The following is a 24,081-nucleotide window of genomic DNA, read 5'->3' as shown; positions in this document are numbered from 1 at the left end:
AATGGAAAGAAAGACATTCGCTCTAAAGATGACATTTACGCCATTCACCTCCTCGAGACAGGGACCAAGAGAGTCCCGGTCAACGGCGTGTTGAGATACGCCACGCCACTCCTGCGGCGAGAAGGAATGCCTACTTTCCACGCCAAGACAGACGCCACAGAACGGTACCTGCTGAACACGGAGCGGCGCTTAGCCAAGAACCCCGCCCAAGAGAGTGTATACCGCGCTGAGATTGAGAAGCTCATCACAGCGGGACACGTCACAAAGATGGACATTAAAGAGGCTGACCAGACCACTGAATCGTGGTACGTGCCCCACCACAAGGTCCATCACAACGGTAAAGACCGCATAGTATTTAACTGCAGCTACCAGATCGGATCCCAAAATCTGAATAAAGAGTTACTGCCCGGTCCCACACTCGGCCCCTCCCTACTCGGCGTTCTACTCCGCTTCCGCCAGGAAAAGGTGGCCATCAGCGGGGACATTAAAGGAATGTTCCTGCAGGTGAGATTAGTAGAGGCGGACAAGCCCCTGTTACGGTTCCTATGGAGAGAGAAGCCAGGAGATGAGCACCCAGCCATCTACCAATGGGAAGTCCTCCCCTTCGGAACGACGTGCAGCCCCTGCTGTGCGACATTTGCACTACAGAAACATGTAGCAGAGGACCCAGCAGCGGACCAAGAGGTCCGACACAGCGTAAAGAACAGCTTCTACGTAGACAACTGTCTACAAAGCCTTTCAACCCAGGAAGAAGCCGAGGCTCTCCTGATTAAACTCCGCGCCTCATTGATCAAAGGCGGCTTTGATCTCAGGCAGTGGGCCAGCAGCGATCCGCAAGTACTGCGCAGCCTCTCCTCCGAGGACAAGGCAGCCAGCAGCGAGACCTGGATGGCTACAATCCCGGGAGAAGCCCAGGAGATGACCCTGGGATTGGTGTGGCGATTCAAAACAGATTCGCTTCACTACAGACACAAGTCCCTGACTACGGAACAGGGAAGGCCGGCGGCGGCGCCGACCACCAGACGGAGTGTGTACACAACACTCGCCCGACAATATGACCCGCTAGGATGTATTCTACCGTACACCACCAGGGAAAAAATGATTGTACGAGCATTGTGGGACAAGGACCAGGGCTGGGACGACCCCATCCCCGCACACCTTGCATCCACCTGGAGAGAGTGGGAGATGGAGCTCCACTCACTCCCAGGCGTTAATATGCGCCGAAGCTACTTCCCACCCACGGTGAGGCCAGAGACATGTAAAATGGAATTACACGTCTTCAGTGACGCCTCAGAGGTCGCATACGGATCAGTAGCCTACTTGCGGGCCCAAGACCAAGGGGGAGAGATCTACACAGCATTTGTCCTCGCCCGCTCGAGAGTAGCCCCACGCAAGCAACAATCTATCCCACGTCTAGAGCTCTGCGCAGCCCTAGCCGGAGCGCACCTAGCCACGCTCATCCAACGTGAGCTCACCATACCGGTGTCTAGAACAATCCTGTGGTCAGATTCCACGACGGTACTCGCCTGGATCAAATCGGACTCATGCAAGTACAAAGTCTTCGTGGGAGTCAGAGTCACCGAGATTCAAGACTTAACCGAAGAGTTAACCGGAGAAACAGAGTGGCGCTACGTTGATACAAAACAGAACCCAGCTGACGTCATCACCCGGGGGATGCCCCTGGATGACCTCACCCGTCGCAATGTCTACAGTGACGGCCCCGCATTCCTAAGACTCCCGGAAGGACAGTGGCCCATGCCTATCCCGAGGGCAGCAAGTCCAGAGGAGGTGGAAATTAAGAAGTCTGTGTTCTGTGGATTGAGCACCGTAGCCTCCACCGACCCTAACATAAACGATTGCACGTCCATAGAGAGTGCACAACAAAGAACATTCCTGCGGTACCACCCGGAGTGCAAGTCCCCCGCTGATATGTCAGCGGCTAACTACGAGGAAGCAGAATTGCTTCTACTGCAGCGAGCCCAGAGAGACTCGTTCCCCGATGAATTGGCCTGTCTACAGGGAGGAAAGCCCGTCCCATCCGACAGCAGATTAATTCACCTGGCCCCCGAGAGCGACGCTCACACCCTCATCAGAGTGGGTGGTCGCCTACGCAGAGCCCCCAATCTACCGGATGACATTAAATACCCGATCGTATTGAACAGCCGACACAAGGTCACAGAGCTGATTATAAAGAAATACGATGAGGATGTACATCACGCAGGAGCAGAAAGAGTCTTCGCGGAAATCAGACGTCGTTACTGGATCCTACAAGGAAGAGAGGCGGTACGACGCTTCCAACGAACATGTCTAGACTGCCGCAAGTGGCGCGCGCAGCCCAGCATACCAAGGATGGCTGACCTTCCTCCATGTCGCCTCCGAATCGGTGACAAGCCATTCCACTCAACGGGTATGGACTGCTTTGGCCCGCTGCACATAAAGAAAGGAAGAGGAACCGAGAAGCGGTGGGGTATTGTATTCAAATGCATGACCACCAGAGCGATACACATCGAGCTTCTCCCGACCATGAGCACAGACTCATTCCTTATGGCCTTCCGTAGATTCATATCACGGAAAGGAAGACCGTCTACCCTATTGTCCGATCATGGGACAAACTTTAAAGGCGGCGAAAGAGAGCTGAGAGAGAGCTTCCAAGCTATGGGCCCAGAACTTAAGACCCACCTCGCTCCAGCACAGGTTGATTTCCAATTCAACCCCCCAAACGCACCCCACTTCGGTGGCACTTGGGAACGAGAAGTGCGCTCCATAAAGACAGCCCTGTACGCAGTACTTGGGGCCCAGACTGTGGCGGAAGAAGTCCTAATGACAGTCCTCACGGAGATTGAGGGAGTACTTAACTCGAAGCCCCTCGGATATGTCTCCAGTGATGTGGCGGATATCGACCCAGTTACCCCCAACACACTCCTGATGGGGCGGCTAGATCCCACATTACCCCAGACAGTGTACCGGCCTGAAGAAGCGAACGGCCGACGAATGTGGAGGTACAGCCAAGTATTGGCCGACAAGTTTTGGAACAGTTTCCTACTGCACTACCTACCGTCTCTACAGACCCGCCAGAAGTGGGTAAAGGAAAGAGACAATTTGACAGAAGGAACAGTCGTCATGATTATTGATCAATCACTGCCCAGAGCTATGTGGCCGGCCGGCCGCGTAAGCAAAGTGATCACCGGTGCCGACGGCAAGGTCCGAGCAGCTGAAGTGCTCGTCCAGGGTCGCACTTACACCCGTCCCGTGGCAAGGCTCATAGAACTGCCTCGACTCCCAGACACAATCGATGATGACCATGACCCTACAACCCTATGACTTTGTGAAGTTGACTGACCCCTACAGCAAACCCTTATGTGTAAATAGACAACGCGATTAATCTGTCTCCGTTTAACTGATTAGGTCCGGGACCTATTCAGGGGGTGGCTGTTGTGAAGGGCCAGATTAAACCGAATATATATATTTATTTATATATATATATTTAATTGTATTTGTATATTCTCTAATATTCCCTGATATCCCTTGTATATTCCTTGTACAATATGCATTGAATATCCATTCTAGCCTACTGAACATCCCATAATAGTCTCCATTCTACTATTGGTCGAGACCTTGGTGCCAGGCTGCCATACCCCTCAGACCCAGTTCAAACGTACCGCTCGACATGTACGAACAAGTCCTAGTTCCGCGTAGGAATTTGGCTACCGCACCACTAATGGGACTATTTGTTCATAGTGCGTATATATACTGCGCTACTAAAGTAGGACTTTTTTTCAGTCCAGTTTCTTACCCTCCAATAGAGTCACAGACGTAAAGCCTCCCCGCGATGCCACGTGTGGGAGTAAGGCCAAGTTCGCCTACCATCGGTATTGAGACATCGTGTATATTAATATTTGAATAGTCATATTTGGCACTATATCGTCGAGTTGGACGTAGTCTATTAAGCTAATAATAGTCTGTTAATATATAGTGCTTCGTGCGGTGAGAATACTACCGTAGTCAGTACCCCATCGTTTCGGGCAGAGAACTGGCTGCTTACCCAGGGTGGTTGACCCTATGTGAAGCTGCACCCGAGGAGCCCCAGAGCCGACGAGCGAGTGGACCTGTATACCGGATTATTCTACCGACGACAGCCCGCCTTCCCAGGCACGGATTATGCTTTGGATACTTTGATTATTCTATGGATAAAGACCCCCGACACTACCGTGTGTTGGAACCCCCCCCCCTGGAGAGGACACAAGGTGAGGAGACGCTCTGCAAGACGAGGTCTCTCCACATCTCTCCCCCGTGGACCGGAGAGAGCCGGCCCACAAAGAGTCCACCTGCTTTCATCTGTGGTCCAAGGATCGCCGGCGCATTGAACGGCACTACAGTGGGTTCTCCTGGGATACCCTTGGCCGGACGAGGCAGCTGGATTCTACCCCCCCCCCCCTCCTACTCCTGTCGGCTTACAAGCGACCGGATTAACCCCCTCTAGTGTATCCAGCCTATAATCATTAAAGTATCATTGCTGTTATTCCTTAACTATTCCAGGTCGTATATTTACCACCTGCGCCTTCAGAGATTGGACATTATCTATTGATATACCGACGAATACTCCTTGCCATAAAAGTGCATACTATTTCAATTCATAAATGTAATTAAGTGATTAAGTGCTTATTCTACACACCATCGCTGTGTAGGAAAATAAAGACCTGTTTCTAATTCGTACATTTGTGTTGGATCCGTTTCATCTACGTGAGAGTGTTCATGATAATATATTTATGCCGTGTACTGGGTGGCCGAATATTAAGTACAAAGGTAGTGGTAGTAAGTATCATATCTAGTAATACAGTCAGGGAATTGTACCCCTCAGTTACAATAATAATAATAATAATAATAATAATAATAATAATAATAATAATAATAATAATAATAATAATAATAATAATAATAATAACAACAATACACTTTATATACATATAAAATCACAGTCAGTTTTTCACATTAGGATCTAACATCCCAACAGGCCACCTTGTTTATGGTTTGATTCAGTTTTAAAAATAGACAATAATAAAAAGAGTAAGATAGAATAGACAGAGTAAAATAGTGCAATAGTGCAGTGCAATAAGTAGTAGAATAGACACAATTCATTCATTCATTCATTCATTCATTCATTCATTCATTCATTCATTCATTCATTCATTCATTCATTCATAAAATGAGGTCATAATGCAGTGCAGACATATAAAATCACAGTTACAGTTACAATACAGTGCAATAAAATAGTTCTGGAGATGTAGGACAGATATGTGACGAGGTAACATTCACAACATGAACCCTAGAATCAATCAAGGTTCTGTGATGAAGACGAGGTGATGATTTGTACATTTGTACTATTTGCACATTTTAACTGTTCTTCTTTTAACTTATTTTATTCCAGAATGTATGTTTGTAAGTGCAAATAACAATAAACAATTTGTCGTACCTGGGAAGAAGATGAAGACCTTGACAGCCTTGTCATACACTCTCCTACACTCGGTGTCCTCGCAGTACATAGGGTAGCAGGTGTACTCCCCCGTGTCCGCGCCTGTACTGTTGACTAACGTCAGAGTTCCATATCTCTGGTGCTGCGCCATTCTGTAGGTCCAAGTCAAACCAGTGATGTTACAAGTTTCACTCTGTATGATCATTCAGAGTGAGTCTCATCATGTCAGTGCTACACTAACACGGTGTATATTAAATGCTACACTACAAATCATTCATCTCTAGCAATAAAATGAAAAAAATATATAAATTAAAAAAATAACATAACTCAATGTACATGTTCGAAAAGGAGTAAAAAAGGAGTAAAGGAGTAAAAAAGTGAATATCAGGAAGGCAGCAGGACCGGACGGCATCCCCGGCCGTGTCCTAAAAGTCTGTGCCGACCAACTGGCCCCGGTATTCACTGACATCTTCAACCTGTCCTTGGAACAGGCTGTCATCCCCACCTGTCTGAAGAAGTCCACCATCATCCCTGTACCCAAAAAATCTACGCCCGCTTGCCTCAACGACTACCGCCCTGTAGCCCTCACCTCCATAGCCATGAAGTGCTTTGAGAAGCTAGTGAAGGGCTACATCTGTTCCTCCCTCCCCATCAACCTGGACCCTCTGCAATTTGCATATCGCCCCAACAGGTCCACGGAGGACGCCATAGCCCATGAGCTGCACACAGCAGCATCACACCTGGACAAGAGGCAGGGGAACTATGTGAGAATGCTGTTCATCGACTACAGCTCAGCATTCAATACCATAGTCCCCTCCAAACTCATAGCCAAGCTCAGGGACCTGGGCTTGAACTATGACCTCTGCCAGTGGGTCTTGGACTTCCTGACGGGCAGACCCCAGGTGGTAAGAGCAGGCAACTGCACCTCCTCATCCATCACGCTCAACATAGGGGCCCCCCAGGGCTGTGTTCTGAGCCCCCTCCTCTACTCCCTGTACACACATGACTGCGTAGCACAGCGGAACAACAACACCATCATCAAATTTGCTGATGACACAGTAGTGGTGGGCCTGATCTCTGCCAACGACGAAAGGGCCTACCTGGAAGAGGTAGAGAACCTGTCACAGTGGTGTCAGGAGAACTGCCTCTCCCTGAACGTCAGCAAAACAAAAGAGATGATTGTGGACTTCAGGAGGTCGGGGGTCAAGGACTACAGCCCCCTCAGCATCGACGGGGCACCGGTTGAGAGAGTGAACAGTTTCAAGTACCTCGGAGCCCACATATCCGAGGATTTGACATGGACCACACACATTGACAGTGTTGTGAAGAAGGCACGACAACGCCTCTACTTCCTCAGGCGCCTAAGGAAGTTCCAAGTCAGTCAGAAGATCTTTAGGAACTTCTACTCATGTACAATAGTGAGCATCCTGACTGGCAACATCACCTCCTGGTTTGGGAATAGCACTGCACAAGACCGTAGCAGACTACAAAGAGTGACACGTTCAGCCGAACGCACAATTGGAGGGGGGCTTCCCACCCTCCAGAACATTTACAACAAGCGGTGCAAGGGGAAGGCTAAGAGAATTATTAAGGACTCGAGCCACCCGAACAACTGCCTCTTTGAACTGCTGCGGTCAGGCAAGCGATACCGGAGTCTTAAGGCGAGCACAGAAAGACTCAGAAGAAGCTTCTATCCCCAGGCCACAATAAACACTATGCAACAACCATCAAATGCACACAGCACACACACCCACACGCACACACTCACTTAAACAAACAACACACTGCAGCACCCACTCTCCACACTTTAGATCACACAAACACACTTTATATTGATTGATAAAGGATTTGCACTACAACTCGTACACCTACTGTAAATTGTACCTAAATTGCACCTCATCCTATTTCTGCCTTGCACTATATAGTATTGTATATTAGTACACTACACAGTATTGTATATTATATGGTAACTCAGTTACGTCTACTCTGCATCGAACATTGTACATATGTCTATACTGAACACTGTGACCTCATTTTTTTTTACTTCTAATTTACATGCTATACTATGTTATTTTATTTCATACTTATCTTGTCTTGCACAGTCTCTGGAGCGTAACAGTAAGAAGTATTTTGTATAAAAGTATTCTGTACTTCTGTATGACAACTATTAAAGAAACTTGAGTAGGAAGAAGTATACACTTTTTTTTATTTTTTATTATTATGTTTTTGGTAGATTTTTTATTTGTTTGTACTACCGCCGGGCAGTCCGGTAGGGGTAGGCGTGTATGCCTTCTACGACGGAACTGCGTTTCCGCGTTCGAGTTTTGCACTCTGATTGGCCAGGTCATGTGACATGTGCGCCAATTGTGGGACAGCAAGTTCTGCGCCTATTTCCGGGTCTAACAGCCTGCAAACTACCTGGCGTTCTATCGCCATGCTCTAAGACAAACTCTAACCTTAACCAACTTCGAACGAGCGCCTAAGCTTAACCAGTGTAGAAACTTGCAGTCCCACGATTGGGCGTACATGTCACATGACCAGAAATGACCTGGCCAATCAGAGACGCGGAAACACAGTTCTGTTGTAGAAGGCATTCAGGCGTCCGGTAGAGGGAGAGAGAGAGAGGAAGAATGGGAGACAGAGCGGGGGGAAGACATTCGGCAAAGGACGCCGGGTTCGAGAATCGAACCCGGGTCGGCCGCTTCGCGACGCAGCGCGTGCCCAGTATACACTTATTTAATCCTACCCCTTTTCCACTACTCAAAATGTATGTAATTCCTTACTGATTTAAATCCTTACAAAACAAATATATATATATACAAATATATGCGAAACATAAAAAGAATATATAATTAACATTCAGTAAATAAAGCCCAGTTGTCAGTCCCACCCGTGAAAATCAGTTTTGTATCTTATTTCTGTTCCTTATAGGTCAGTGGAAGTGATGGTCACAGCTTTTACTCGTGCCATTGGCCGTTTCAAACAGCTGGGTGAAATGGTGCCACCCCCAAACGTTCTTTTTTAAGTTATATTCTGAGCCCTCCTAGTCGTCTCTGTAAGAGCAGGGTCACATGAGGAAGGAAGCATGAGGTCACACTACCTCAGCCTTCCCTCATCATCATCATCCTCCTCCAGGTCACCTGAGGGTTAGAGTTACCTTACCTCAGCCTTCCCTCATCGTCCTCCTCCAGGTACGTGGGGACTCCCCACTGGACCGGCGTCCCCTTGCACCTCAGCTCCAGGGTGTCTCCAGACCGCACGCTGAGGGTCTCAGCCACCCTCTGGAACTTCCCCTTGTTTACCACCTGTATGAGTCAGATGATATCAAATACAGAAAGGTTATTGTTGTTGTTGCTCTTCAGTATTGTTTGTTTGATGTGTTTATGTAAAGTATAAAAGATGACATAACATCATTAAATCAATATGATGTACTACAAGCTGTAATGCACCTGTGTCAGAAAGGTCTTCCCTCTCTCTGCCGGTGTAGCTTTGACCTTGGGCTTGGTGGTGACAGCTCTGGCACCTTTGTTTACCACCTTCCCTGGTTTGGGTTTAGCGGCCTTAGGCTTCTTACCGGGTGTCGTTTTAGATTCCTGGGAATCCTGGCAATATCCTACACAGAAAAGTACAAAATATATCCTCAATGTTTCACTGATAGGGCTTCATATTACCCAAAAATGTACCTGGCACACCAAAGCTTACTACTAGCGATAGCTCAATTTCAATTTCAATGTATTTATAACAAAATAGGGACAATGCACATTCATGAACATTTTTATAAACATGCCAGATTGTAGTCCCTTTGCAGGTTGATGTGAACACAAAACATGCAAAGAACATGCAATACAAAGACAATGAACAATGAAGACAATAAACAATGTACATAATCATGCAGTACAAAGACCACAACAAAACTCTGACATGACAATACACAGGACTAATTGACACACAAACAATTAACACTGTATGGCGACTGCTCTTAAAAAAACCTATGTGTATGTTATGTACAGTAGGCTATATTGCGTGTGTGTGTGTGTGTGTGTGTGCGTGCGTGCGTGCGTGCGTGTGTGTGTGTGTGTGTGTGTGTGTGTGTGTGATATATGTATTTCATATGGCATGGATGACGCTGATTCATCCAGTGAACCTTCTTTATCAGATCCCCAGAACTCCTGGACTAAGCCATGCATTGCATTGTACAGGCAAAGAGAGGTGTTCCTCTGCTACCTCTAGGAATGCACATTCAAAGAGGGAGTGAAGTCACTTACCATCCTCCAGGATTAGAACACAGAGCAGGAGCACGCTCAACGCCAGCCTCCAGTTCACCCCGAGTGGTCGCACCAAAAGCATGACTGTGGCCTATGGATTATCAGTTCACGCGGTTCAACACAGTTCACTAGAGAAGGCAAACGGAGAAACCGACGGGAGAGGGAGAAGGAGAGAGCCCAAGTGAGACGCGAGAGAGAAAGAGGGCCGTGCTTGCAAACCCTGGTGGTCAGCTGTTTGACAAAAACACAAATTCCTCCTCCTGAGAGTGGCATTACAACCCCAAATTCCTCCTGACTGGCTCAATGGAGCCTTTCAAGCACCTCTGGACCAATGAGGGCCCGGCGATGGAGGCCCCTCCGTCTGGAACAGCAGAGGCTGTTTGTTTAGCTGCTGGACTGGAAGTGCATGACGGGAGCATTGGCCCCCGGCCCTCCGGAGCACACCACATACCTCCGAGCAGGACTGGGGCTTTCAAACACTTTGGACACTTCAAGTAAACAAATATTTTGTAAACATTTGTCTTAGGAAAATTATAGATCTGATTGGAGGCTGTTGTTGCACTCAATACAAACACAGTCTATTAAAAGGGAAATTCCACTGCAAAGCAACATTAAACTCGTTCACCAGGTTGAGGCTTAATTGGTTAATTTTCTCTGTGTGGCCAAAGCCATCTCTGCTCAGCAACATCGGCAGTGAAAGGTGCTAATTTGGTAGAGGTTGTTTTGTTAACAGAATTCGGCTATAGGGCGACAATAATGTGGTCAAGAGGCATGGTTTCTATCTTGAGCCTTAACTGGCGTGGTTTATTTATTCACATGAAGAGCAGCAGTTCTACAGGTCTTCTCTCACTGAGAGACATGGGGGGAGAGAAAGAAGTGGGAGGAGACATAGCTACTTATACTCGCCACCTGGTAGTACTCCTGAGTGTCTCCGCCTAGGGCGCCCTCTAGTGGACACAGTTATATATGCAGGTAGACAGTTATCAGTGTGAACAGTTATATATGCAGTTAGACAGTTACTAACAATCCTACACAGAACCTCTGCCTTCAACATGTTTCATTCAAACCTTTATTCAAAACCCAAAGAACTGAGAATTGATGTTGCCTACAATGATGTCAAGTTCAAATAAATAAGAAAAAGACACATGAAAATAAAGAAAATTTTTAAACGGTCATGTTAGTGGAGTATTGATCTTGACGGTGTGTCGAAGATTGTTCCGAGAATTTGGAGCATTAAAATAAAAGGTTGACTTTCCAAATTCAGAATGTATTTTGATGTAAAGTGGTAGCTTTCCAATAAGGACTTTATTGATAAACAAATACCAATGTTTAATACGGCTCTCTGCCAGAGAAGACCAGCCCACCTTATCATACAGGATACAATGGTGAGTACCATCTATCACCAGTAATACATCTGACGGCAGAATGGTAGAGGGTGGGGCAGCATCTAGGGGTTTAAGAGTGGAAGGAGCAACATTTTACTAATCATAGGGAAGCTGATTCTGTTTCTGTAAAAGAAGAAATTTCTTATAGCAGTTTTCTGACAATAATCTATATGGTATTTAAATGTACATTTCTCATCAAGCCAGATCTCTCAATGTCTCTCAATGTTAGATCCATTCGCAGTGGATATATATGCATACTATTATAATCAATATCTCTGGCTCTAGTAAACAGCATATAGTTTTATTTGCATTAAGTACCAGTTTAAGATTAATAAGAGCATCTTGTAGAGCATTGAAGGAACGTTGCAGGTCTCAATGGTTGTACAGAATCAGCACAATAAACAATAGTGTCATCAGTATAAACATGTACTTGGCAGCAATGGAGCGACAATATCATCAAACAATCGAGGAAGGAACCTCAGCATGTCTGTAATATACGTGCGTGCGTTTGTCCGATCGACTTCACGCTCAGTGGGTGTATCGCAGAGGACCAAGGGGAGTGCGCTGTCGGATTTGGTACCATTTAGCCAGATGGTGGCACTGTAACAATGAACTTTATGTTTTGCCTAACTCTTCTGCCCCCTTAGTGACTATTTTGTGTTTTTTGCCTATATTTTTGTGTTTCTGTGTACAACGATGGCTGTGTTGATTATTATGTCATGAAATTGTGTCCGTTTGCTTATTTTCCATATATTCACAGAATTTGAAAAGATTAGATTTTGAAACCCTCTAACATAAAAGTTAACAATATTAGCTTTCAAAGCGTCCATAGTGGTTTATTTCTTGCCATGGGGGTTAGGGTTAGGGTTAGGGTTAGGGTTACCCAGACAGAAAGATTAGGAGAAGGTAAAATCGCATCCCTGTGCCCGTGCCCACCCCAACACTTGCTCAACAGTCCCCTAACCCAGTGATTCCCAACCTGGGGTCCGCCAGGGGGCGCAGGGGGTCCGCCAGACCACAGATGATTTGAGGTATTTTTTTTTTTTTTTTTCAGAGAAATATTTAATTAGCATATTTTTATCATCAGAAGCATGAATAGTCTCTCCACTACAATAAAAAATAAAGATAAATAAATAAACATCTAGACATGATTTTTGAACGTTAACAGTAGGCTACCGGGTAGCCGCTAAAACGCGAATCAGTTGACTGTATCACTTTCTGTAGCTAGCCTAGCACGCTAGTTAACTTTCTCGGCTCGTCTGCAGTCAGCCGCCAGAGGCGAAAATGTGTGACAAACGAAAAGGAGATGACGGCAGCTCATCTGCAAAAAAAGTTAGGACCTACAGCAATCGCGAAAATTACATCACCATGGGCTTCACTGAGGGACCAGACAAACGACCTGAGTGTGTGATTTGTGGAGAAAAGTTGGCAAACTCGAGCCTGAAGCCCAGCAAGCTGAAGAGACATCAGGCGTCTAAGCACCCAGAAACCGTTGGGAAGGATCCGGACTTTTTTCGGAGGAAAGAACAGTCTCTCAAGGCGAACAAGCCTGTTGATGTTAGAGTAGCGTGGAGCAGGGGTGGCAGTGATTTACAGAAGGCTACCGAAGCCTCCTTTGAGTGTTCGCTTTTAATTGCAAAAGCAAAGAAACCGCACAATATTGGCGAGCAGCTCATCAAACCAGCCTGCATCAAAATGGTTTAGAAACTGTGCGGCCCACAGGTGGCGGATAAACTAAAATCAGTACCACTCTCGAACAATGTAGTGAAAGACCGAATTGATAAGATGTCAAGTGATTGCGAGCAGCAGCTGTCAGAAAAGCTTAGAAAGGGTCCATTTGCCATACAACTTGATGAAACTACAACTGTCGCAGACGAGGCTGTGCTCATCGTTTATGTGCAATATATCGAAAATGATAAGGATATTTTTACTGCAGTGGATTCTTACTTCATTCAACATAAATGCAAACCGTTCACCATTAGGGCCTGATTTGAGAGGATGAATACAGGATTTGAATATTGGCCAAAATTTTGAAATACATATGGTGCAAGATTAGATTTGTTGATTGAAGGCACAAGTCAAAGAAGCATAGTGGGTCTAATTATGATGCATATGCCTGTGTATAAGCAGTTTGTTATTAAAATGACAAAAAAAAAGGTATTAAACCCAGCTAGGACAGATTCTCTCTGCTACTGATTGGAATTTCCTGTCTCATATTTAGTTTAATTTGTTGCATTGATTTGTTCCATAAATGCAAACCGTTCACCATTAGGGCCTGATTTGAGAGGATGAATACAGCATTTGAATATTGGCCAAACATTTTGAAATGCATATGGTGCAAGATGAGATTTGTTGATTGAAGGCACAAGTCAAAGAAGCATAGTGGGTCTAATTGTGATGCATATGCCTGTGTATAAGCAGTTTGTTATTAAAATGAAAAAAAATTATATTTTATGGTATCTTATTAGGAGGGGGTCCGCGAATTTCATCAGAGATGTTTGGGGGTCCCTGGGGGGAAAAAGGTTGGGAACCACTGCCCTAACCTAACCCTAACCCCAACCCTAACCCTAACCCTAACCCTAACCCTAACCCCAACCCTAACCCTAACCCTAACCCCAACCCCAACCCTAACCCTAACCCTAACCCTAACCCTAACCCTACAAACGGAAATATTTTGAATCTTTGATAGATATGTTGAGTTAGGTTCATAGTGGTATTCATAAAAGAATAATTGGAACGAAATATTACAAATTAAGTTTTTTATGACCTTGAACGTGATGCAATCTTTTCATGCACTAAGGTGACAACTCTGTCAGTTACTTAACAAGGCACAAGGGCTAAAGGGAATGCAGTCAGTCCGCTATCACAACCCCTCCCCCTTCCCCTCCATTTGTCCCCCCCCCCCTTTTGTTTAGATATACCCCATGTGGATGACAAGGAATCTGGCTCTCTCAGGTGGTCAGTTTGTAGTAGTAATAATAATAATAATAATAATAATAATAATAATAATAATAATAATAATAATAATAATAATAATAATAATAATAATAATAATAATAATAATAATAATAATAATAATAATAATAATAATAATAATAATAATAATACTTTCTTTTTTCTTTTGGCTGTTGCTGGGAACCTTCAATAAACCAGTAGTAGATGATTGTAATGTTCTTGGGGGCACATACAGTAGTTAACAAGATAATTGTCAAAGGAGGAGGACTTTAAGATACATTCTAAATGTTACTGGAAGACAGTGCAGAGTAGCTAGTTCTCGTCATTTCTGATATTTTTTAACCTCTTAAGTCTTAACTCATTCAGCGCCAGCGTGTGCCCCCATCCCTGCTGTCTCTGCGCCACGCTTTAAAAGATGGTCATTTTCATGGTGTTTGCAGAGCTATATCTATATTCTATATTATAGCTATGGAGACAATACTATGGCTAATTTACCCATCACTATCTCTCGTCCAACATGTAAAAAAGAGAGATTTTTTCATGTATACGTTCGCGTGTTATCCCGTGGTGAATATTGTATAGTTTCAGAGTGATCCGGGCTAATTCCTGGAAGCTGACACAATACTATCTCCAAATCAAAGGTATATAATAGGTATTATGTTTCATCATGAAGGTATCAAAGGGGGGGGGGGTCGTTTTGTGATGCTCTGATCGTCAGCAACGGCATACGTTTTGGAGTATGTGATCGTTGTGATCGATGTGAAATCATTGTAGGATCAAAGTAGGGTTGATGTCATAGAGTCCTTACCTTTGCTTGGAGGTATTCCAAAATGAATATCCCAATGGTCTGATTGCGATTTCCAGTTGATTTTCCAGTCGCTGACATGAAATGGGACAAACTATGCATCAAGTGTGCTGGACGTGTTCCAAGCTGCTCGAATGAAGCCTTTCACTTGCCCGGGTCCCATTTCGCCGCCCGGACCATATAAAATGTAACACACAGTGTGAAATATGGTTTCAAAGGGTAGGCGATACTGCCACCTAGCAGGATTTGGCCGGCATTGCACTCTCGAGGTCTCAGAATGAGTCCCAATGATACACAGAGGTCCGTGAGACTGTATAGGATAATAAAATTGAATAAAAGAAAAAACGATGAAAACCCGAGTATACTCAGGTTTTCGGGGGTCTTGGCGCTCAACGCATGGCGAGATAACCCGACTATAGTCGTGATTGGCACTGAATGTGTTAAGCATCGGGGGGAAATGGGGGTATTTTTTTGTTTTGTTTTTGCATAGTAGTTGTTTTGTAGTTGCGTACACAATAAAGAAAAATCACTTTGAGTGCTAATGAAATAGAGTAACAGAGGGTTGAATACACTGAAGTAAAAGTATTTTGTACTCACATTTCTGTTTAGTGGTTGCCAGATGCCTGTTTTTAACACATTCTGCGCCAAGAACGAGTTAACTCGTTATTGCCCTGCCAATCGAATAACGGCAACAACGAGTAAACTCGATATTGTGATCGTTATTTCTTTTATTCGCTATTCCCATTCATAATTCATCCACCAAGGCTCTGGGAAACTCTGACACTCTGCCTGCGATTGCAACGGCCCGATACCGCCCCCTGGTGGATTTAGGCCGATGTTGCACATACTTTCTACAGGAAGTATGACTCTGTGCATCGGCGAATGTCGTCCCGGCACAGTTTTCTTGTAACGTGAATCCAGATGAACAGTCAAGTGCATTGAATAGCCTTCGAGACGCAAGAATCATTATGCTTTTGGAGTTTATGTTGTCGGCCAAATGGACATACGATCTAGCAGATGTGAAACAAATAATTGGAATATTTTTCCTCCAGTATCATCGGCCAGAGGTAAGAGGAATCTAACGTTAATTCCAGCTCGATTGTCCATTTCTTTCATTGCAATCCATCTGATCAACGTATGATGTTGTACTAAAGAAAGCCGTTATTGACAATCAATTAATCAGAAATGACCCCCCCCCCATTTCCTTCATGCATGATGGAGGATAATATATACCGATCATATGCATTTGAAATTTTAATTGTAGCGTGTATATGGACGAAATGCCAATCGATTAAGTATAATATGCATCGGCGCCTATAAATCGCGTTCTAGGAATTACCGCAGACCACTCTAAAAACATACTTATATTCACGACGGTATTAAACAACAATGTATGAATGGAAAAATATAACGTTCCCACATCCTAAACGATAGATACCCGATGTCGAATGGGCCATAGTAATGCAGATATAGCTATACTATTTAAATAGTTATAGCCCTGCAAAGAAGGTGAGCGACTCCATAGGCTTACAGCGGTGGCATCAGAGCTATAAGATGCTCATATTGCGTGGCATAGATTGTGTTCAGGCCCGGACTGGCCATCGGGAGCACCGGGAGTTTTCCCGGTGGCCTGGCCTGCACAGATAAAAAAAAAAAAATGTATATACATAAAAATATATATATATATATTATAATTATTAAATCTTTTTGCCAGGCCATTGTTTCTAGTTGTGGTGGCGCGATAGTTAGATAACCTAGGTGGGTGGGGAACAACCAGGATTTCACTGTCTGCGACAGAGTTGGAGAACTATCTGAGGGGCTGTCTACACGAGCGCTGGGTTTAATGTAACCGTGATTGTATGTGCGCAGTAAGTTGCACTGTTCGCCCACACACAACCGGGGTTTTGCTACACTGCAACCGCGGCCTTTGAAAACCGGAGTCCAGGGTGAAGTTTTGCGCGCATCCCGGTTTCAGTGGGTGCGTGTGGGCATAGCAACCGAGGTTATTCCCAGTGTTTACAGCAGAGCTGTCCCAAGTAGCGTTATATGAAAATGATAGTAACAAACTTTTGTTCGAAACGTATCGTCTGTGTTGAAGAGTGTTGTGATCGACTGATGATGTCTGTTGTCGCATTCCTGACCTGACCAGAGTAAAACCTGTAGCTGCGGCTAAACTAAACTCATGTGTTGTCAAGTTATTGTTATAAGGAACCCAGTCCAGTCTGCAACCCCTTAACAATTGTTTGTATTGAGCCGTATTGTATTGTACCCATTCTGCAATGTGTTAAATAACGTTTGCATCCATTCATTCTACTAGCGTTAACGTTACCACATTATTACGTTAGCATGTAAGCTAACAAAATCGCTGATGCTAGCCTCAGCTAGCCTCGATGCTAACTATACATAGAGAATGCCATTCACATTAGCATGTAGCTAACAACACCGGAGATCTTTTTGTGAGACTAAACTATCCGCTCTTGGTGGTAAATTATGTTGATGTTGGTTTTGTTTCATCAACAAATGAGAGGCAGAACACAGTGAATGTATCCGTTTTGTTTATTGCACTTTTATTGCACTTTCTTTGCTGAAAAATAAATGCTACGTTGGCTAAATGGCTAACGCGAGGTATTTAAAGATGGTGACTTTATTGTTTTTAAGCAGGAAGTGTAGTGAGCGTTCAACCTTTTCTGATTGGTTGAAATGGCCTTCATGTCTGAACAACATCGCCACCAACTGCTTTGGCATTGTACTACATGTATATGACATCACTCGTGCAGAGTTTAAACCAGTCGTGTGGACAGAGTTAAATTTTTTTGCATTAATACCCGTGATCGTGTGGACAGGGCCTGACTCTCTCCCTCTCGCGGATCACACACACACACACACACACACACACACACACACACACACACACACACACACACACACACACACACACACACACACACACGCCGTGCTGCCGCTTGTGATTGGTGGAGGCGGGACCAGGCGATACAACTGATTGACAGCGGAGGCGGCGAATGGAATGGCAGATGGCACTCGGATACAGAATAACAGCCAGGCAGTGAGCCAGGTAGTGAGGGACTCGGGAGAGATACAGGCCATGTTTAGACAGAAACGCTAGCAGGTGAATCCGGAAAAATATTTTTTCGGATGTGCCTTTTGTTTATACGGCAACAGCGTTTTTGCGGGGAGAATCCGCAAAAAAATTAGACCACCTTCCTGGGTGGAAATCCTAGAAACGATACACCTTCGCGCTATCATCTGAACAGTCAAACCGCATAAAACTATGACGAAAGGGTTGTCAAGGCTCTCGTCGCGTACTGCTTACGTCACAGGCATGCGCCAGTAGCCTAGAAGCGCAAACAAAGCGAACAAGCATGTCTGATTATATCCACGGAGATCACCTGAAGGCTACATTGGCAGTACTTTTAAATACACAAGAATCAGTCCAGCGGCTATCGCAACTATTAGTGACTGGAGCCACTGTCTGTGTGATTCTGCTTTGGTCCAATCACATTCCCCCACCCACAGTCTGCGAATCAGAGGCAGAGTAGGGCGGGTCTTCACAGCATGCCTGGTTGTCTCAACGACCTGAGGCAGTGTAGCGTATGGGTTGCGTGAATATTTTCCGTAACGGAGTTGCACTTCCGCGTTCGGTTTGCGCGATCTGATTGGCCACTGACGTTTCTGGTCATGTGACATCTGCGCCAATCGTGTGACAGCGGGGCTCCGTCGTCTCGAGTTGACACAGCCTCGTCTGCATGCAGAATTCCATCCCAAAACACTAGTCTAAACGCAACATTAAAAGTGAGACCGCAAGATGACTTTTGCGGTTTCTGTTCAGACTCTCTCCGTCTAAACATGGCCACAGTAGAGCGAAAGTCAATTAACGTTGATGTCAAGATGGACAGTGGAAGAAAAAGAAAGGGTGGAGGAGTGAGGGTTAAACAAAGAAAAAGAAAGGCCCTTACAGGAGATGCTGCTAAATCCGGCAACATTTATCAAATGTTTTCTTGCACCAAGGTCAAGGAACCAGCAGGTTAGTCAGTGATACAAATAAACATGTGGATGTTAGCTAGCTAACGTTACCATGCAATGCATCATCTCCCCTGTCAAAAGCTCAATGTTAAATCTGCCAAGATTTTTTTTTATAATTTAACCCTTGTGTAGGAGCCAAAGCTATATATTTAGGTTATTGTATTATATGAATGTTTATATGTTTATTTGTATAACCTTACATTGAAACGGCATTAGGAATATTGATTGGATTTAGATAAAGTCATTGAACGGCTTATTTGTCCTAATAGAACATTCTAGAACATTTGTGATGTCACAGTATGATGTCATAATCAAACATTCTAGAACCTTGGTGATGTCACCGTATGATGTCATAACTTCTGTGTCTGAAAACTAAAGTGTTATACTCTTACCATATTGGGGGACTAAATTGGAAAAACGCCATAAAAAGATTATATGTTGAAATAATTTCCCACTTTCTTTTCCATAAATATTTTATTCAACTTCAGATTAAAAATGAAATACTCCCACTTTTCTGAAAGGAGTTGTTAAATCTGACATTACAAAAAACAATGAGTCTCATTCCCGAACGAATTTACGACCAAAAGTTTCATCTTAGCCAGATTTCGGCCCATTTAAGACATATTAGGGCTGGGAGCGCGAGTCCCCAAATTTTCCTGAGATCAGATTTGATTGTGGCTGAGAGCAGATTTAAGAGTGCTGAGGAGCAGTCTTATGATTGATTGAGTAATTGAACATTTTATTAACTTGACAGACTGTGTTCTCATAGTGATTCCGTCATGTCAACGCTACAGGCCTTCTTGGAATTAATTACTTAATCATAATTAAAATAAATATGACAATATTTGTACGATAAGAAATTACGCATTTGATGTCGGAAAAATAAATAATATGGATTCATCTGATCACAGGGCAGCTGCTTAACCATATCTGAACCAGCTATTTTGGTCAAATGTATAATTACTTTAATTACTCAGATATTCAAACACAATTATGGCATTATTGTGAAATGATTGAAAATAATAATTATTTAATGCCTTCTGTGCAATTTGTATTTCTTATTTGTTACACATCTGTTTTAATGATTAATTATATACATTTGAAAGAATGCAGGTCAACATGCAATGTATCCCATTGATTGGTATACAATGGGACAGACCTTTGTTTGATTGATTGAAAACTTTATTAACAGATTGTAGAATAGGTACAGTACAGTATAGGCTACAGCTCAATTACATAAGGGGATGCAGACCAGAGAAAGACTTTCGTCTTGTTTACATCAGGGTCCCCCATTTTCAATTCATCATAACATATATGACACACACGACACAGATAGACAGTACTGCTACATCTATACATTTATGACATACCAGATTTGCAAATACAGTACTGTTTGTGATACAAAAAGAGTCCAGAAAAGAGAGTACATTTGACGTAGAAACTGTTGGAGGAGGTTGGGTAGGAGGGGTGGGTGGGGGATAGACTTACACTGTACAAGCAAAACTGTAAATTGGAATATTGACAAAACCATACTTGGTCATTTACTGTACATTGGAGGGGGTTGATATAGCTATAAACCTGCATTCCTTCGAATATATCATTAATCAATTAAACTTATATTGAAATACACTATATAGCCTCACCAACACTGAAATGACAGTGGATAAATAAATAAGAACTAAAGCTAATCGGTGGAAATAGACTGCATTAATATTCCATAACAAGTCTTGTGTGTGCCTACGAATGAACAGTATAGGCTTAATTATGGAATAATAAGCCATACTGCGTTCATTCATTACGCCCGCCGTAGGCTATATATATTATATTTCATTCATTCATTCATATACAGTACTGCGCGTGCGCGCGTGTGTGTGTGCGCGTGCGCTGCGGCAGGTGTACCACGAGCTGTATATGATGCCAATACATTAATCTAATCTAGTTTTGATGGCTCGCAAGGCTCGCAAAGCACTTCCGCCATTCCATTTTCACACAGCTGCGTCACTAGTTGCCTTATAAGGAGCTCTGGAGGCGTTTTGTATGCAAATGACCTGAACGGGAACGCGCGTTTCGAGTTTAAGTCAGAATGCCATTCTCCAAGCAGATATCAGATCATATATCATTTGTGCGACCGTTTCAGCCACTTAAGACATATTACCAGCACGTTGGGGACTCAGAGTGAACTTGTAATTGATTCTGTCTCAGTGGTTCCAAGATAAGTCTTCCAGAATAACTCTTTGAAAACATTTCGGGAATGAGACCAATATGTGGTGGTTATGATCGGGGCTGAAGTTGAATAAACAATTTATGAAAGAGAAAGTCAAAATAATTCCAAGATAATTCAAAGATTACACACCTTTGCCACATATATTGGCTACAAACATAATCACTGCAAAGTTATCAAAAAATAAGAATCTGATCAGACACAAGGGTTAAGTTGTTGTTCCCTTTCTAATTTCCTCAAAAACATCTAGTCTAGTTAATGTGATCAATATTATTTGACAATTGATGCTTTTTGTTGGAAATTTCAGTCAGTGAGCTCATACTTTGAGCTCATTTTATAGTTAAAATGATTAAATCAGTGAATACCACGATCACAACACCAGAGGGAGCTCCACAAATCATGTTAAACCCAGATTCGGCTCAAACAAGGGACTAAACACGTTTCGCAATTATGCCACATCAATGTGGAACGCCCTACCCAAAGCTGTAAAGGAATGTGAATCACTACCCACTTTCAAAAACACTCTCAAAAAACACCTAAGGGAGACTGCAACTCGAAACTGGCCCCTGTAAATGTCCGAACACAACCCCCGCCAATGTACAGTAAATTACCAAGTATGGTCTTGTCAATAATCCAATGTACAGTGTTGTTTGTACAGTTGTACAGTGTCCCCCCCCCACCCCTCCTACCCCCCCCCCCCCCCCCCCCACCCAACCACCTCCAATGTACAGTCCCCACCCCTCCTACCCAACCCCCCCCCCCCCCCCACTCCTACCCAACCCCCCCCCCCCCCCCCCCCACTCCTACCCACCCCCCCCCCCCCCCCCCCAACCACCTCCAATGTACAGTTTCTACGCCTAATGTATATACTCTTTTCTTTCTGGACTCTTTTTGTATCACAAATACAGTACTGTAATTGCAAATCTGGTATGTCATAAATGTATAGATGTAGCAGTACTGTCTATCTGTATGTCATGTATGTCATATATGTTACGATGAATTGGAAATGGGGGACCCTGGTGTAAACAAGACGAAAGTCTTTCTCTGGTCTGCATCCCCTTAACAATTGTATGTATTGAGCTGTACTGCACTGTACCCATTCTGCAATCTGTTAATAAAGTTTTCATTCATTCATTCATTCAGACAACGCAATCGTCTGTCTTCGTTGTGCATGCATGCGTGTGCTCACCACACGCGAAGTGACGCGATACATGTGTCACTATTCTGACAGTGGCTACTGTTATTATAGTATTGTAATGAAAGGTCTGTTATTTGATGTTTGTGTAAAGGGCTATTTTAACCGTTGATGGGTGCATCAGTAAAGTGAATATGGTATTGTGCTCTTGCTCTGTTTGAATAGGTGGAGAGAGTGGTTAACTGTATTATAATAGTAAAGAGAAAAATATGTTGTGCTCTTGCTTTTTTCTTTTTGAAGGTGGAGAGGGTAGCATTGCAAGTGCCACAACAGTTTTATTTGAGGTTCATAACAATACATTGTACTAAGCAATTGTTGGCTCATTTGTTTGTGATTCACATGCACTAAAATTCACCAGAATGCAGGAAATTAAGTCTTTGTAACAAAATATTTCCTGGTGGGGGACCCCAGGGGCGTCGCCATACCTTGGCAAATAAAAATAAAAATAAAAAATAAATAAAAGATTATGTTGATTTAGAATTCGAATGTCAACATTATGAACGAAGCTTTGAACTATTCGGTACAGCCCTAGCATGTTTTGATATAGTCAATTATCTCACTTTTACTAGGTGACTTTTACTATAGGTGACTAACTGAAATATGCCCCAAAAAAAGGAAAATGGACATACAGACGTTTTTTAATCAAAGGGCAGCAGAGACAAGTGATACAGGGACACAGGTAAGGTCTTACAATGGCTTAGTGATTATAACAGTGCAGTTCAGCATTCAGTAACCCATACTTTTTGTGAATGTGTTTTTGATACATTCTGTCGAACACACACCTCAAAACCGTACCTAAGGAAAATTGGCTTAATTGCAAGAAAAATAATAGACAGTTATGATATTACATTCTGCATAATTTGTATGCAAAATATTGTGGTTCCCTGCTTTAGTCTGTTGACACATTTCTATACTAAATGCTTGTGTAGTCCTGTGTCATACCTAAATGTCATATAAGTGAATTGTATAGAAACAACTCACCAAAAGTGACTATTGCACAACTGATTTGACAAAAGAAATCCACCAATTGTTTTCTTCTTCTGCCCCTTTCTCGTTGCAATCAGCGCTCGTCTGGGATCGCTTTCGGAGCAGAGGCTCCTTGGCTACAACGGTGGTCAATCATTTTCGCCATCAGTGCTGACTGGTCAGTTTAGGACCATTTACAACTGGACGTGGACACTCATCGGAACGGCTTGTCAAATGACGCTCACTGGATATTTCGTCTTGTAACTCGAGACCTGATGCACGCAATAGGTTGAGTGTGGTGACAATCGAAAGGCTGCAAATTAAACTTTCAAACAATGTATTGGTTGATCACCGAAAAATGCAGCCTGGAGCCAGCAGACGAGTGCAAAGTGCTGCGACGTGCGTGCGAGTGCGTTGCTTAAGAGTTTGAGTGTGTGTGTGTGTGTGTGTGTGACTTGGTGGGTGAATTACTGAGGACCCAGGGGAGTGCAGTGTCGAATACACATCCACACCAAGCCTGCGGACCTAAGGCCCCCTCTGGTCACCTAACAAGCTCTTCCACCTAATCTAGCCTAGACATGCCTATCATTCTGCTCATAGATTCATTACTGGTGATAGCCTACTGTAGTTACGGCACTCATCATTGCATCCTGTATGATAAGATGAGTTGGTCTTCTCTATCAAAAAGACAAAATAGACATTGGGATCTGTTTATTTTTAAGGCCATTGATGGAAATGTTTTACCATATATCACAATGAGGCTTGATTGGAATTATGG

General features: G+C 43.8%; 1 protein-coding gene across 1 annotated transcript in view; it reads right to left on the bottom strand.

The window, feature by feature from the left end:
* LOC311243035 (platelet-derived growth factor receptor-like protein) overlaps positions 1-9,955 on the bottom strand; it is a gene marked incomplete at its 3' end in the record, with an annotated part of 34,532 nt that extends 24,577 nt beyond the window's left edge. The window contains exons 1-4 of the mRNA XM_084332106.1: positions 9,736-9,955; positions 8,920-9,083; positions 8,633-8,775; positions 5,471-5,622 (exon numbers count right to left, since the gene is read on the bottom strand). Coding sequence (XP_084188232.1) covers positions 5,471-5,622; positions 8,633-8,775; positions 8,920-9,083; positions 9,736-9,817 — 541 coding nt within the window. The 5' untranslated portion in view covers positions 9,818-9,955. The remainder of the gene's footprint in view (positions 1-5,470; positions 5,623-8,632; positions 8,776-8,919; positions 9,084-9,735) is intronic.
* Between the last annotated feature and the right edge of the window lie 14,126 nt (positions 9,956-24,081).

This window comes from Notolepis coatsorum (genome assembly GCF_963971535.1).
Source record: "Notolepis coatsorum genome assembly, chromosome: 16".
NCBI classification, from domain to species: Eukaryota; Metazoa; Chordata; class Actinopteri; order Aulopiformes; family Paralepididae; genus Notolepis; species Notolepis coatsorum.
Note: the sequence above shows the minus strand (reverse complement) of the source record. Positions and strands in the feature narration are given on the sequence as shown.